This window comes from Culicoides brevitarsis, chromosome 2 (assembly GCF_036172545.1).
Source record: "Culicoides brevitarsis isolate CSIRO-B50_1 chromosome 2, AGI_CSIRO_Cbre_v1, whole genome shotgun sequence".
Taxonomy (NCBI): Eukaryota; Metazoa; Arthropoda; class Insecta; order Diptera; family Ceratopogonidae; genus Culicoides; species Culicoides brevitarsis.
The window spans coordinates 3,579,037-3,594,783 of NC_087086.1; the positions used below are offsets into that span (position 1 = coordinate 3,579,037).

Sequence of the window (15,747 nt, forward strand, 5' to 3'; positions counted from 1 at the left end):
AACTCTAATTTATCATTTTAAAAATTTTTTATAACTCAATTTGCCAAAAAATCAAAACTGCCAAAAAAAAAAATTTTCCTTTGACCTTTCAAGAGCAAAAAAACAAAAACTGTGTAGCAATTTTTGTTTCCAAATGGATAAAAATTTATCAGGGGGCTCTAATTTACATTTTTAATCAAACTCAAAACTGCCAAAAAATTGAAACTGAAAAAAAAATTTTCCTTTGACATAGTTTTGTTTTGAAAACTAAATCAAGAGCAAAAAAACTGTGTCAAAGCAATTTTTGTCAAATCTTGCTCCAAATGGATAAAAATTTGTCAGAGGGCTCTAATTTATCATTTTTAATTTAATCATTTTATAACTCAAAACTGCCAAAAAATTGAAACTGAAAAAAATTTTTTCCTTTGACATAGTTTTGTTTTGAAAACTAAATCAAGAGCAAAAAAACTGTGTCAAAAACTGTGTCAAAGCAATTTTTGTCAAATCTTGCTCCAAATGGATAAAAATTTGTCAGAGGGCTCTAATTTATCATTTTTAATCATTTTATAACTCAAAACTGCCAAAAAATTGAGACTGAAAAAAAATTTTTTCCTTTGACATAGTTTTGTTTTGAAAACTAAATCAAGAGCAAAAAAACTGTGTCAAAAACTGTGTCAAAGCAATTTTTGTCAAATCTTGCTCCAAATGGATAAAAATTTGTCAGAGGGCTCTAATTTATCATTTTTAATCATTTTTTAACTCAAAACTGCCAAAAAATTGAAACTGAAAAAAAAAATTTTTCCTTTGACATAGTTTTGTTTTGAAAACTAAATCAAGAGCAAAAAAACTGTGTCAAAAACTGTGTCAAAGCAATTTTTGTCAAATCTTGCTCCAAATGGATAAAAATTTGTCAGAGGGCTCTAATTTATCATTTTTAATCATTTTATAACTCAAAACTGCCAAAAAATTGAAACTGAAAAAAAATTTTTCCTTTGACATAGTTTTGTTTTGAAAACTAAATCAAGAGCAAAAAAACTGTGTCAAAAACTGTGTCAAAGCAATTTTTGTCAAATCTTGCTCCAAATGGATAAAAATTTGTCAGAGGGCTCTAATTTATCATTTTTAATCATTTTATAACTCAAAACTGCCAAAAAATTGAAAATGTAAAATTTTAATTAAAAAAGCTTGAAGTAAGTAATTTTACAATTTTGTACTCCTCTTCAAATTTCACATTTTCTTACTCCTCATTCTCTTAAAATTATTTAAAATAAAAAAAAAATATTTAAGATTTTTTCTAATTTAAAATAAAAACTTATCATACCTAAAAATTTTTAAAAAATAATAAAAAAAATTATAAAAAAATATAAAAATTAAAAAAAAAAATTATAAAAAATTGAAATTTAAACAAAAAAAAATTTAAATATTTTTTTTTAATACTTTTTTATTAAAAATTTTAATTTTTTTTTATACTTCTAAAATTATTTCAATTTAAAACGATGAAAAAAATAAAAAACCGTTACTTTACCACACAAAAGCAACTCACTTCTCAGCCCTCGGTCTTCCCGAAAGGTGATGTCACTGTAATTAATCGTTGCGTAAAACAACATACACACACTGCTGGATATAGCACGTCGTTGTCACTGCATGCAGTTAAATACAGAAGCTGACCGACTAGATAACAAGCATCAACATAATAAAGTAATATAAATATAAATAATAATATGAAAACAAGGTTCTTCATTACTTAGGAATTTCTTTTAATTTTTTTTTTTTATTTTTTTCGCATCACTTCATAAACACACGCCACAACTTGTCACTTGTCCGAGAAATGAAAGAAGAGAAAAAAAACGGTAAAAAAAATAAAATTTTAATTAAATTAATGGATCAATTGAACCGGACGATGACAATTTGTTGCAACACTTCAAAAATTTAAAAAAAAAATGTCGTTTTTCGTGCTTTATCGAATTACAAGAAAAAAAGTTTGTTGTTCGAAATTCACTGTAAAAACATCTCATTTTCAGCGAAAACACGAACGAAATCTCGAAATGTGTTATTAACTTTTTTTTTTGAGTTGCAGCACGCAGATAATAATTACACAGCACAAAAAAGGCGAATAAAGAAGCAAAAAAGAGCACAAAAGGACACTGCAAAAGGACTAATTAAATTTTTTGTGTTGTGCAAAAAATTCAAATAACAGAGTGATCGACCACAAAGAAGTTTGGCGAGCAAGTAACGAGTGTAATAAAATTAAAAAGGAGGGTAATGATGGTTAGAAGCGAGTCAGAGGCAGAGCACAATCATTATTACTCTTCTTCTTCTGTTTCTTTTTTCATGTTTATTTCGTCGTTTTGTGCGTTTCCTGCATGTCGCTCTGGCGAAAAATGTGCACAATTGCAGTGCAACATGAATGAATGGTGTAATTTAAAATGACGTCTCTCTAACGTTGGCACGAAGAAAAAAATGTTGTAACTGCTACTGGAGGCAAAGTTCCATTCATTCATAAAAATCTTATTTTTTTTTTCAAGAAGTTACTCATTAACTGTCTTGTCCTGCAGTAAAGTTTCGTGCGCAAAAATTATTTTTTTTTAACAACAGATGCGGACGAAGCTCCGAGTTTAATGAGCACAAGTTCATGTTTTTCCGCCAATTATTCGAACGAGAAACTAAATTAATCAATCGAGTTCGATTAATATTCATGTCCGAGGAATTAAAAGATTAATAAAATGCCAGTGGTAATGTAATACTACAATTAGCCACACAGCAAATCTTATTATTCAAACGGATGATTGGCTTACAATGTTTCGAATTAATTCAAGTAGCTGAATTACTAATGTTAACAAATCGATTCGACGACTTGCTGCGATGCACAGAACGTATGTGAGACGTGCGAGTAAGGTAAATGGAAAGAAATTAATTAAAAAAAAGAGGCGATTGTACTGAAAAGAGAAGAGAAGTTTTATCGATGAAAGCATTTTTTCGATTTTTTTTTTCTTTTAATTTTTTGTGAGATAAAATAATTTTAAAAAAATAAATAAAGTAAAATTATTATGATAAAAATAAATTAATGAATTTTTTTTAAACAATATCTTCGGAAAACTAATTTTTAAATTAAAAACATAAAATTATTTTTTTTCGGAAAAACCTTTTTTCATAAAAAAAATTATTTTCTAAAATAATTGTAAATTATTAATTAATTTTTTTTATTAAAAAAAAACATTAAAATTTTTAATAAAATAATAATAAAAATTATTTTTAATTTAATAATTTAAAAAAATAATTTTAATTAAAAATTTGTTTATTATATTATTTTTTTAAAAATCATTTTTAGTTCGAAATTTTTAAATCAAAAAATATTAGAAAAGAATAATTTAATTTTCTTACAGATTATTTAGGTGAATTTTATAAAATTTATTCAATTAATCATATTCAATTGAATTCAATTAATTCATGTTAAAAAAATGTTTAAAATGGTTTTAAAATGAATTAATTTAAATAAATAAATAAAAAATAAATTCAATGAAAAAAAATCACGTAATTAATTTTAAAATAAATTATTCTTTTTTTAATACATATTTTTATTTATTTATTTTTTTTTTATTTTTTTGTACAATAAAATAAATAAAATATTTAATGATGAAAATTTTCCTATTTGAGTTCAAAGAATTTTTTACTTGAAAGAACTTTTCGTAACATTTTTTACTTTAAAATTTTCCCCATTGTGAGATAAAAATTTCTTAAAATTTTTTTGAAATTTTTATCCATTTTTTGATTCAAAAATAACTTCTAAAAGATTAAATTAAAATAATTTTCGCAAATAAAAAATTTAGATTTAATTTTTTCGAACTAAAAATATTTTTTAAAAAATAATAAACCAATTTAAAAATAAATTTAATTTTTTAAATTACTTTAATTTAATTAAAAATAATTTTTATTTTATTAAATAATTTAATATGTTTAATGCTTTCGAAAAATATTTTTTTTTGTGAAACAAAAAAAAATAAATTAATATAATTTTTTTTTACTATTTAAATTTAAAATTTTTTAATCTTGAAGCAACTTCGCACTAAAATTTCATCAAAAATATTTTTTAAAAATTTTTCTCATTCCAATAAACTTCACTAAATTCAAACCTTACATTTGCTCGAGTTTACAAATCGCATCCCTCGAAGCACAAATTAACATTCTCGCGTAATTACTTGGCTAGTCTTGTATAACTAACTCCCTCAAAGCGTTTTGTTCTCATTCCTCTTTATTTTTTTTTTTTGCATTTTCTCTCCATCTTCATCTAACAACGCGACGTTAACCTTCTAGCTGTCTATTCGCCGGTCGACAGTTCATCACGACTTGACTTTCCAAATCCTGCTACTGCCTCAACTAAATTGAAATCCTCACGCCATGTCCTGAGATAATTACATGATGCGCGCAATATGCTCAACTTTGGTTAGAAAAGAAAGAAAATGCGAAGAAAAAAAGCGAAATAGACATCACGTTGCGCCTCGATTGATTTAAAAATTAAAAAAATCCGAATTTGAATATTTTATGCTTCCAGATTACACATTCTAAGTTTTTTTGTTTAAAAAAAAAATTAAGAAGCACGCAAAGGTTTTTTAATCCGTTTGTGTGTGAGTTGAAATTAAGTCAATTATTAAAGTTGCTCCTCGAAAAAAAAAATTAAAAATTCACATAAATCAAAAAAAAAAGTTTAGAATTAGAAAGTCAGAAAATACGGTAGCAAAATAACTTTTTTTCGATGGTAGTTCGTTAGTTGTCTTCAGATATTTATGATAATAATCAAATCAAAAGCGATTATGATGATGATGTTGATTAAAAGAAGTAGAGCTGTAACAAAGAGTAACAGTAGCTAGTTAATACGAAATTTATATAAAGGCATATAAAAAGATAATGTGAACAATTTACTTGATTGATTGTCTCGAGAAAAGAAGAAAGATGATGGAATTTAGTACGAGGTCCTCTTTCTTTTCTGTTTCTGTGGAATTGAGGCGAATATTCAATAGAAGAATGAATGTTTGATGATGATATTTCAAATAAATGACTATAAAACAGTTTTTTGTTGAGTTTCTGACCCATTTTATTCAGCGAAAGGAATTCCGATGAATTTTCGGGCTAAAATTTTTTTATGCATATTAAAAATTCATTTCTTGAATAAAAAAAAATTATTTTGAAACCTAAAAATTTATTTTTTGAATAAAAAAAAATTATTTTGATCCCTAAAAATTTATTTCTTGAACAAAAAAATAATATTTTGAAACTAAAAATTCGTTTTTTGAATAAAAAAATTTTTTTTGAAACCTAAAAATTTATTTCTTGAATAAAAAAAAAATTTTTTTGAAACCTAAAAATTAATTTCTTGAATAAAAAGAAATTATTTTGAAACCTAAAAATTCATTTCTTGAATAAAAAAAAATTATTTTGAAACGTAAAAATTCATTTCTTGAATAAAAAAAAAATTATTTTGGAACCTAAAAATTCATTTCTTGAATAAAAAAATTATTTTTTGAAACTTAAAAATGAATTTCTTGAATAAAAAAAAATTATTTTGAAACCTAAAAATTTATTTCTTGAATAAAAAAAAATTATTTTGAAACTTAAAAATTCATTTCTTGAATAAAAAAAAAAATATTTTGAAACCTAAAAATTCGTTTCTTGAATAAAAAAAATTATTTTGAAACTTAAAAATTTATTTCTTGAATAAAAAAAATTATTTTGAAACCTAAAAATTTATTTCTTGAATAAAAAAAAAAATATTTTGAAACCTAAAAATTCGTTTCTTGAATAAAAAAAATTATTTTGAAACTTAAAAATTCGTTTCTTGAATAAAAAAAAAATTATTTTGAAACCTAAAAATTCATTTCTTGAATAAAAAAAAAATATTTTGAAATCTAAAAATTCGTTTCTTGAATAAAAAAATATTTTGAAATCTAAAAATTCGTTTCTTGAATAAAAAAAAATTATTTTGAAACCTAAAAATTCATTTTTTGAATAAAAAAAATTATTTTGAAACTTTAAAATTCATTTGCTGAATAAAAAAAAATATTTTGAAACCTAAAAATTATTTTCTTGAATAAAAAAAAATTATTTTGAAACCTAAAAATTTCTTTCTTGAATAAAAAAATTATTTTTTGAACAAAAAATTCATTTTAAGAGATAAATTAAAATTTTAACCTAATTATGCATTTGAAAGTCCCTTCAATGTCAATCAAATATTTAAAAAACAATTAAAGCTCTATGAAAACCTTTCATTGAACGCTGTTAATAAAATTATTGTTACAATAAATTTATTAAATCTGAAATTTTCTCCATAAATTCATTGATTAATAATAATTTTTTGATCTTAAAACCACTGTAACGGTATTTTTCCGCTCTCGCTTCCATTGAAAAAGTTACAAACATAAAATTTTCTTTATTGTTCGTTTATTAATTGATTGCCAATGAATGCCAAGAATGTCGAATTTTCAATTAAAATCTTTAAAAATTCACTTTTAATCCGTTTTCATGGCTAAAAATGCACTTTTATCTCAAATTTGAGCTTTAAGATGACTTTTCAGTAAAAATTATGATTATTTTTCTGACTTATTGATGCGACGGCAAATTTATTGCGAGATGTATGTTAATCATAAATGTTATTGTTTGTTAATAAATTGCACATATCAATAAAATATCAAAAAGACGACTCGCGATGGACAACAAAAGCGCAGATAAAAGAAAAGTAGCGAACGCATGATAGTGCTAAAGTTAATGTAAGATATGACAAGACAAGTGATTGATTGAAATTTGTTGCGCATTGTTAAATCGCTCTCCCGTTGCAGATGATGAATGTAATTCAATTGTTTTGAAAATATCTATCTGCACTTCGAGCGGAACGTAAAACAACGTGCGCGCGAGAGATAATGGAAAGTAATTTATACATGTGTCATATTATGATTGTTCAAACGCCCAACTGTCAATATCGTCATAATTTTCATTTTTTTTTTGTGTCATTCCATAGAGAAAAAAAATTATCTTATCTGTCGAGTCACTTTGTTCGATCGAATAAGCAAAACAGTAGCAAAATATCATCGTTGAATCAGATTTGCATCGCAATTTTGCATCGGAGTTAATAATCGCAATAATAATGGTTTAGACCACCTATCGGATGTCAGAAACAAATAATAAATTCATATTAAAATGTAACTTTTGCAAGTATGTCGGCTAAATAGAGGAAATGAAGTGATACAGTAAAATGTTGGCTTAAGCATTTTCAATTAAGAATAAATTTAATTTAGTTGGAACATGAATTTCGGATTACATTGTCACGTCACGTGGAGTGCGAGTAAATTTGTTTGTTGATTAATAATGAATTATTTGACAATATTTCAATTTGATTGGAGATTTTGAGCTTCTGAAAATTTTATTCAATTTTTTTTTTTAATTTTTTTTTTATTTTTTTTTTTATCAAATAATTATAAAAAATAATTAATTAATTAATAAAAATTTAATTTTTTTTATTTAAATATATTTTTTGTTTATTTATTTTTTTTACTTTTAGAAACAAAAATTTATCGAATTTACAAAAACATAATATTTTTTATATAAAAAAAATAATTTACTTGAAAATTTTAGTAGAAAATTTATTTAAATTCAATTTTTATATTAATTAATTTAAAAAAAAATAATGTAAAAAAATTAATAAAAGTTTTATTAAATTTTATATTTTTTTTTTATTAAAAATTATTTTTTGGTCAATTATTTTTTTTACATTTAGAAATGAAAATTTATCGAACTTCAAAAAACATAATATTTTTTATATAAAAAAAAATAATTTACTTGAAAATTTTAAAAAAATTTTTATTAAATTTTATATTTTTTTTATTTTATTTTTTTATAATTAATTTTTTTTATTTAAAAATATTTTTTGTTTATTTATTTTTTTTTTTACTTTTAGAAATAAAAATTTATCGAATTTATAAAAACATAATATTTTTCATAAAAAAAACATAATTTACTTGAAAATTTTAGTAGAAAATTTATTTAAATTCAATTTTTATATTAATAAATTTAAGAAAAAATTAATTAAATTATTTATTAAATTTTATATTTTTTTTTATTTTTTTTTTTTATTAAAAATTATTTTTTGTTCATTTATTTTTTTACCTTTAGAAATGAAAGTTTATCGAAACATAATTTTTTTTATTTTTTTTTTATAAGAAAATAATTTACTTAAAAATAGAAGACAAAATGATTTAAAAAAAATAAAATTAATATTTATTTATTTAAATTAAATTTTTATATTAATTGTTTTTAAAATAAATTAATAAGATTTTATTTTTTTTATTTATTTATTAAACGAACATTTTTCTACATAGAAAAATAATTGTGTCAAAACCAATAAAAAAAACAATATTAAAAAATATTATTAAAAAAAATTTTTTTTTCAGTTCTCGAAAAAAAATCCATTCCTATGAATCCAAATCAAGGATAAAAATTTTAAAGACCAAAAAATGAAGTAAAAATTAAAAATATTTTTTTAATGAAAAAGAAAATCCTTCTTGTAATCTTTAATGCTTTCCTAAGTGCTTTAATTTCCGATGTCAAAATAATAAAACAATCCTCATAAACGGTTTTAATTACAAATCTTATTGCTCATTAATGATGCGTCGTTGTCGCGAGAACACCGCGCATTAAAATCTCAAATGACTTTCGCATAAAATATGTAAAATATTGATCGAAAAATGTCTTAATCTGTTTCATTTTTTTACGATTCTCAATAAACATAAAGTTCTTCTTTCTTTCCTGTCGCTTCCAATAAATAAGAATCGCTTTTTAAAAGTGAGGCATCAAAAGAGCCTTTTGCTTAATTGTTTCTGTCATTAAACGCTATTTGCGAAATGTTCCAAACAACTCCGATAAGTGAATGCGTGAATGCGAAGAAACAGCAAAAAAAGAAGACATTCGCTATCATCAACAACGGCATCATCATAAAACCAGTAATTTTATTTCGATTTTGATTAGGAATCACACATTTAGTATGGAATTATCGGCTAATAATGCGGCAGAGAGCACCAAACAGCGCAACGAACGAGAAGAAACAACTCCGAATGCCATAATTTACAAAAAAAAAAAGTTGATTATTATTTCTGCCACGGAATATTTGCCATTTCCAATTGATAAGAACGAGAGACGAGCGTTTTAGGCACAAAATAATTCGCGATATAATTAAATGCATTAACATACCGCGAATACTCGACTTTCGGAATATCTTTGCATGTGGCGAGATTATTGGAGAGTCATCTTAGCGAAAAGTCTCTCTAATAAAGCAGAACGGAATGCTAAAAAGTTGCTGACAAACGTATGTTTTACGCTGCATTCCTTTCTTTCTATCTCACTTGAAAACATTTTTGTGATTCAGAGCAGAGCAGTGTCTTGAAAAAAGTTATTTCATGCAATAAAGAAGGAAATTATTTTTTCTCATGGGGGCAAAATAAAAAAAAAATTAAAAATTTCATCAAAATTGATCGTTTTTTGTTGTATTTTCATAATTTTTCAAGACATTTTCAAAAAATTTATAAAAAATTTTCAATTATTTTAATTTTTGTTTTGAAAATCATATTTTAACTTGAATTTTCTTCTCTAAAAAAATTTTTCATTAGATTACTGGATTTTTTTTTTCAAATTTTTTATGAAATTTTAATTTTTCAATTTTTAACTTTTTTAAAATTTTGAATATAAATTTTTTTGAAAAAAATTTTAAAGAAGAAAATTCATGTTAATATACGATTTTTAGTATAAAAATTCTTAAAAACTGAATTTTTTTTAAATTTTTGGGAAATTTCTTGAAAAAATATGAAAAAAGACCAAAAATGGTCAATTTTGATGAAAATTTTAACTTTTTTTTTATTTTGCCCCATTGGATTTTCGGCTTTTGAAATGGGGCAGGGGACAAAAACATAGATAAAATTTGGAGCGGCCTGAATTTAAAAAAAAATAATTTAAAAAAAATATATATTTTTTTAATTTTTTGATTAAAAAATGATCAAAAACAAGGAAAAAATGTGCTTATCATTGAAATTTAAATGAAAATAAAATTAAAAGAAGAAAATTTATGTTTAATTATGATTTTTAAAACAAAAATTAGAAAAAATTATAATAAATAAATAAAGAAGGAAGTAAATTTCTATCAATAATTTTTCATGTGCAATAAAAAAAACAATTTTTTTCTATATTAATTTAAATCGTATAAATTTATTTTATATCAATGTACTTTTTTAATCATTTTTATTATTATAATTAATAATAATATGCATTTTCCTAAATTTCTTCATTTTATTTTTATAAATCATCATGTTTTGAAGAAATTACGAAAATCCATGGTCACAATAATCTGGTAAGAAAATCTGTTTTAAAAATACTAAAAACCTAAAAAATAATTCGTTAAGTGCCAGATTTTTTAGGACCTACTTATTTTTACATCTAAACCTCTTTTCTAATTTCTCGATGAAGATCTTCTTTGAGTAAAAACAGGATTCAGATCTTTTTTGTTACACACATTTGCTTCTTGTTATGGTATCAAAAGTTGTCTAATTAATTATTATTTTTTAATATTATTTTTTAGATATACATTTTACTTTTTTTTATTTATTTATTTATATTAATTTTAATGTTTATTTTTTTATTTTATTAAAAAAGACTAGATTGTAAATGATTTGTTCCTTAAAATATTTTTTTTTAATTATCAACCAACTTAAAATAATTAATTAAAAAGAAAGTAACTCATTTTTTTTGTCGTTTTCATGGTTAAATATGATTTTTTTTAATATTTAAAAGAGAAGAGCAATTTTTTTTATTTGGTGAAGTAAAATTACATTAAAATTGTGAATTTGTGTTCAGATGGATATTTGTTGTTTAAAATATATTTTATAATAATAATTATCATTTTTTTATAGTGAGTTTATCTGTTTAATTTTTTTCCTATTCTAGCTATTTTTTTGTCTAAATTTCTGATTAAAAAGCTGCCTTTTTAGATTATTATTTTTTATTTTATTACTTTTTTTTTTGGCTAAATTAAGTTTTAATAATTTTTGAGGATTTTTTTTGTTACATCTGTTTTTCTACACACGAAGGATTAATTATCATTTTTTATATATTTTTCTTGTATAAAATTAAATTAAAAGTCAATTTAAATATTTTTCGTCTTTTATACAATGAACTTTACAAACAAAAAAAAATAGGAAAAAATTTAATGACACGAGGAATTATTATTTTGGTAAATTTCAGGAAGATTTTGTTTTTTTTATGAATGGATATTTTGGATTAATAAAAATCCCTGTAATTTTACATTTTTCTCTATAAATATTTTTTTATGTCTGAGAATACTTTGCAAAGTATATTTTTAAATGGTTAAATTCACAAAATAAAACGGGATGAGGACAAGGGAATTGGAAACCGAACGACTTTTGTTAACACCTTGCACTCTTACAATCTAACTTTTTTTTCTTATCCAATTTTTTTTAATAAATTAATTTTTTGTGCATTTTCTTTCAGTTTAATGGCGCGAAGAAACGAAACGACATTCATGTGAAAGCATTTTTGGGCTTCTTTCATTTTTTTTTTAATTTAATAGGACGACGCGTTTATGTGCCGTTAGCTTTGGGAAGAGGACGAACCAAGTACAATTTTTCGCCTTGCTTGTTTGTGTAAATGGGGGCTCTTTGGTAATGATCAACCAGCTGATCGAGTGTGTGAAATTTCCGTTGACCGATGCAGTACATGCCGTTTTCCACGTGAACGCGGAAATGTTTGTTGCGTCCCGGAGCTTTGAGAGACACGGAAAAATCGCCAGACTGGAAAAAAAAGAAAGTTTAAATGAATTAATATTTTAAATAAATAAATAAATAATTGAAAAAAAAAAAAAAAATACATTTAAGTCAAATTTATGTCTTAACTTTAAAAAAAAATAATAAATTCTAAAATTTTTATTTTAAATAAAAAAAAAAATTAACAAAAAATTATAATTAAATAATTTATAAAAAATATTTTATTTATTTTTTTTTAAATTTATTTATTTTTTTTATTTAAATTATCTTTTTAAAGAAAAATTAAATTACAGTAAAATTTTAAATAATTTCTCAAAAAATATTTTTGTAAATATTTTACTTAAAATAGATTTCGAGGAAAAAATATAAAAAAACATAATTAAATTGAGTGAATTAAAAAAAATATAAAATTTAAATTAAAATTATTTAAAAGATTTTTTTTAATTTATGATTAAAAGAAGTTTATCAACTTTTTTTTCTATACGTTTTTTTAATTTAAAAAAAATATTTTTAATTAAATTTATTTATGTGTTTTATTTTTCATGTAAAAAAGGTTTTTTAAATTTTTTCACAAAAAAAAAATTATTGTTAAATTGATTTTCGACGAAAACGGAAATTTTTAAGTTATTTAAAGTTTAATTTAAATTAAAAATTAAACTAAAAATACAAAATTTGGTGAAAAATGTCAAAACTTACATTCGTTTCACTGTCTCGTATCAAATAATCTCCATCATGACCATGCTGATTCAGGACAGTATCACATTGATTTCGCGTAATGGCGCCATAATACCAACTCTTGCCCGACAAAACGGGTCTTTCCATTGTCTTTTGCCCATTTGTTGGCTGATGCAAGCTCATTTGCGACGACATCGGATCGTTGCAGCGTCGCAAGCTGTTTTCCGTTGCGGGACACGATTGAGCCAGATACTCCGACAACTCTTGCAGATAATTCCGGGGCACAAGTCCAATTTGTCCCGCCTGATTGCGTGCCTTATACCATTCGGGATCCGTAATGGGACGATCGATAATCTCCAAACGATCTCCCTTCTCGAAAGACAGCTCGGTATCGTTATTCGACGCAAACGAATACAACGCAACGACAATATCGAGCACATTTTCCGCCATCGCATACGTGTGAACGTTCTCGTCGTTGTCATTCTCCTCCGTGGTATAGTTGCTCGGGAACCATCCGACTTGTGCGCCGCTTTGTCCGCGCCACCAACCATCGTTCGATTTCTCCAAAATGAGAATTTGCGTGCCTTTCGTCAGCGGAAGTTCATCCGGTTGCTGCGCCTGATAGTTATATTTGACAATTGCCGTGCCAATGGCTTCCGACGGATCTGGAGGTAATTTGCGCCCGAGCGTGGGACTGTCGACTTGACGAGATGGCGAACTGTTGGGCAATGTACGGGATCCGTTGCCTTTTTTCACTTTTTTCTTGAAACTGTCAAACAGGGAATTTGTCTTTTTTTCACGTTTCACGTAATTTGAGGGAACGAAGCCCGCAACGCCATTTGGAGTCAGTTGTTGAACACGCCACCAAGACTTTGAATCGTCAAGCAGCAGATAACGATCGTTTTTCTTGAGATCCAATTCCTGAGAACTCTGAGCTGCGTAATCGTACTTTGCTACCACAAATGCTGGCTCTTCTACAAAAGAAAAAAAAGGTTGAAAAACATTAATTTTTTATTTTATTTAAATTAATTTATTAAATTATCATTTTATGTTGACATAAAAATTTAAAAAAAAAAATCAATTTTTAGATTTTTAAAAATTTTAAGAATTTAATTTGATATTTTTTTTATCAAACTTTGTTCGAGAAAAATTAAATTCTTCGTTAAAATAATTTCAATATCAAAATTTTATTGATTTTATCAAATTTTAAATCAAAAATTTTAATTTTTTAAATAATAATTATTTATTTATTTTTATATTTTAAAAAATATTTTAAAAATATGAAAAGTCTTAAAATAATTTTTAAAATAATTAATAAATAATTATGTAAATTAATGTAATGTAATGTAAATTAACAAAAATTTATAAAAATTTTTTTAAAAAATTTATTAAATGAAAATTAAGTTTAAAAATTATTTTTTTTAAAATAAAAAAAATCAATTTATTAAATAATATTTTCATTTTATAAATTTTTATAATTTAATTTTAATATACATTTAATTTTTTTTGAAAATCGTTTTTCACTTAAAAATGTAAAATAATAAAATTTTGCTATTTTTTTAAAGATTTTTGTTTTAAATTAGGTATTTAAAAATGTATCGAAAATTGAATATTATGTTTTTTATGAGAATCTCTTAAAAAAATAAAAAAATATTAAAGTTTAATGAATTATTAAATTAATTTAATTAATTTAAATTAATTTAAAAATAAAAATTAATAATTCATTTTGTTAAATAATATTTTCAATCTAATTTATAAAAATTTAATTTTAATTAAAAAAATTTTTTAAGTTTTTATTTAAAATAATTAAATTTTGACATTTTTTTATAAAATTTTTGTTTTAAATTTTTCTAAAATGCACCGAAAATTATTTTTTTTTATTTTAAATATTTTTTATGAGAATCTTTTTAATATTGAAATCTATCATTTTTGACGAAAAAGACAAATCTTACCTTGTTTCATACTGCCTGCCATGGATTCGCTCAATATGTTTATAATTTTATTTCCGCTTCTCTTCGTTTAGTTTGTTGTTGTTGTTGTCGCAATTACTCGAACTACAGACGATAACCCCTTTTCAATTTTTTTTATTTTTAATTTTTTTCGCTAATTCAATGTTTTCTCTCTTTTTTTCCAGATCAATCTCTCTATTCACTCCATGATTCCATGTCTGCAAAAAAAAATAAAAAATGTGTTAAAATTAACTCAAATAAAAGTAAAAGTCGACTTTGTCGCATAGAACACCTTCCTCATAGTCGGAATTCACGACGTGAGAAACACACAGAAGGTAACAACAACAAAATTTACATTCAAAAAGACCTTGCCACACACATACCGTGCGCGACTTAATAACCATTATTTTTTAAGCCGAGTGAAAACCAAACATCTATTGTTTAACTTTTTTTACTCTTCATGCACATTAATTTCGCAGAGCTGAAAAAACTCTTTAATTGTTACATCATTCGGTGTGCGAACCGAGATAAGTAGCGAATTGCACTCGAAACGACTCGTAATCAATCAAAAAAAAAAACGAGGGACGACTAAAAACAAAATCGATCCTTTTCTTTCCTCCTTTCCGTGAATTGCATGAAGCAGAGTGCATGCACGCTACACAGACGCTACACACGACGACGACTAATTTTCGTCGCTTTGTTCTCCTTTTTCCCCAAATTTTTTTTTCTTTGATAAAATTACTTTTTTCAGCGATGCAATGCGGTTCGAGGTAAATTACGATTTGCACGAAAGCCGCAACAATTCATGCAAAATTTGCACGATGTAAATATTCACAGCGAAAAATGTCCCGAAATTGTGGCCTACACCCTTCCCGGTTTTCACGTTGAATTCGGATTTTGGTTGGGTTTTGATGCGTTTGCACGATAAAAGATACTTTTTTCGATGATTTTTTATGCGTTTTCACTCACTTTTTACTTAGGTTGATGCGGAAATGGCGAAAAATCCACGAGCGAGAAGAAATTTGGTAATTTTTTTTTATTATTTGACACTTTGGGCTTTTTGCACTTTTTGACAGCTGCGGAGAGTCCCAGTGAGAAATTTTGTTGACACACGGAAAGTAAAAAGTTGTCGTGAAAAAATAAATGATGAAAGCGCATTTTGGTAAGTTTTAAGATTTTTTACATTTTTCATGATTTTTATTAAATATTTAAAATTAAGTGAAAAAATTAATTTAATTTTTAAACAAATAATTATTTTAAAATTATTTGAAATTTTTTAGAATAAAAAAAAATGAAAAGAGATATAAATTTTTAAATAAATTTATATTTATTTT

General features: G+C 23.8%; 1 protein-coding gene across 2 annotated transcripts; it reads right to left on the reverse strand.

Moving 5' to 3' along the window:
• Positions 1 to 11,182: 11,182 nt before the first annotated feature.
• On the reverse strand, positions 11,183 to 15,546 carry LOC134830405 (SH2/SH3 adapter protein dreadlocks). 2 transcript variants are annotated; one of them, XM_063843877.1, is made up of 4 exons: positions 15,383 to 15,546; positions 14,417 to 14,631; positions 12,486 to 13,438; positions 11,183 to 11,816 (listed from the first exon to the last, which is right to left on the reverse strand). In XM_063843877.1, the coding sequence occupies exons 2-4, from the start codon at positions 14,436 to 14,438 to the stop codon at positions 11,607 to 11,609; spliced, it is 1,185 nt and encodes a 394-aa protein (XP_063699947.1). In that variant the 5' UTR covers positions 14,439 to 14,631; positions 15,383 to 15,546; the 3' UTR covers positions 11,183 to 11,606. The 2 variants fall into 2 exon arrangements, with proteins under 2 accessions (XP_063699947.1, XP_063699948.1); XM_063843878.1 differs by lacking the exon at positions 15,383 to 15,546 and adding an exon at positions 15,156 to 15,175.
• Between the last annotated feature and the right edge of the window lie 201 nt (positions 15,547 to 15,747).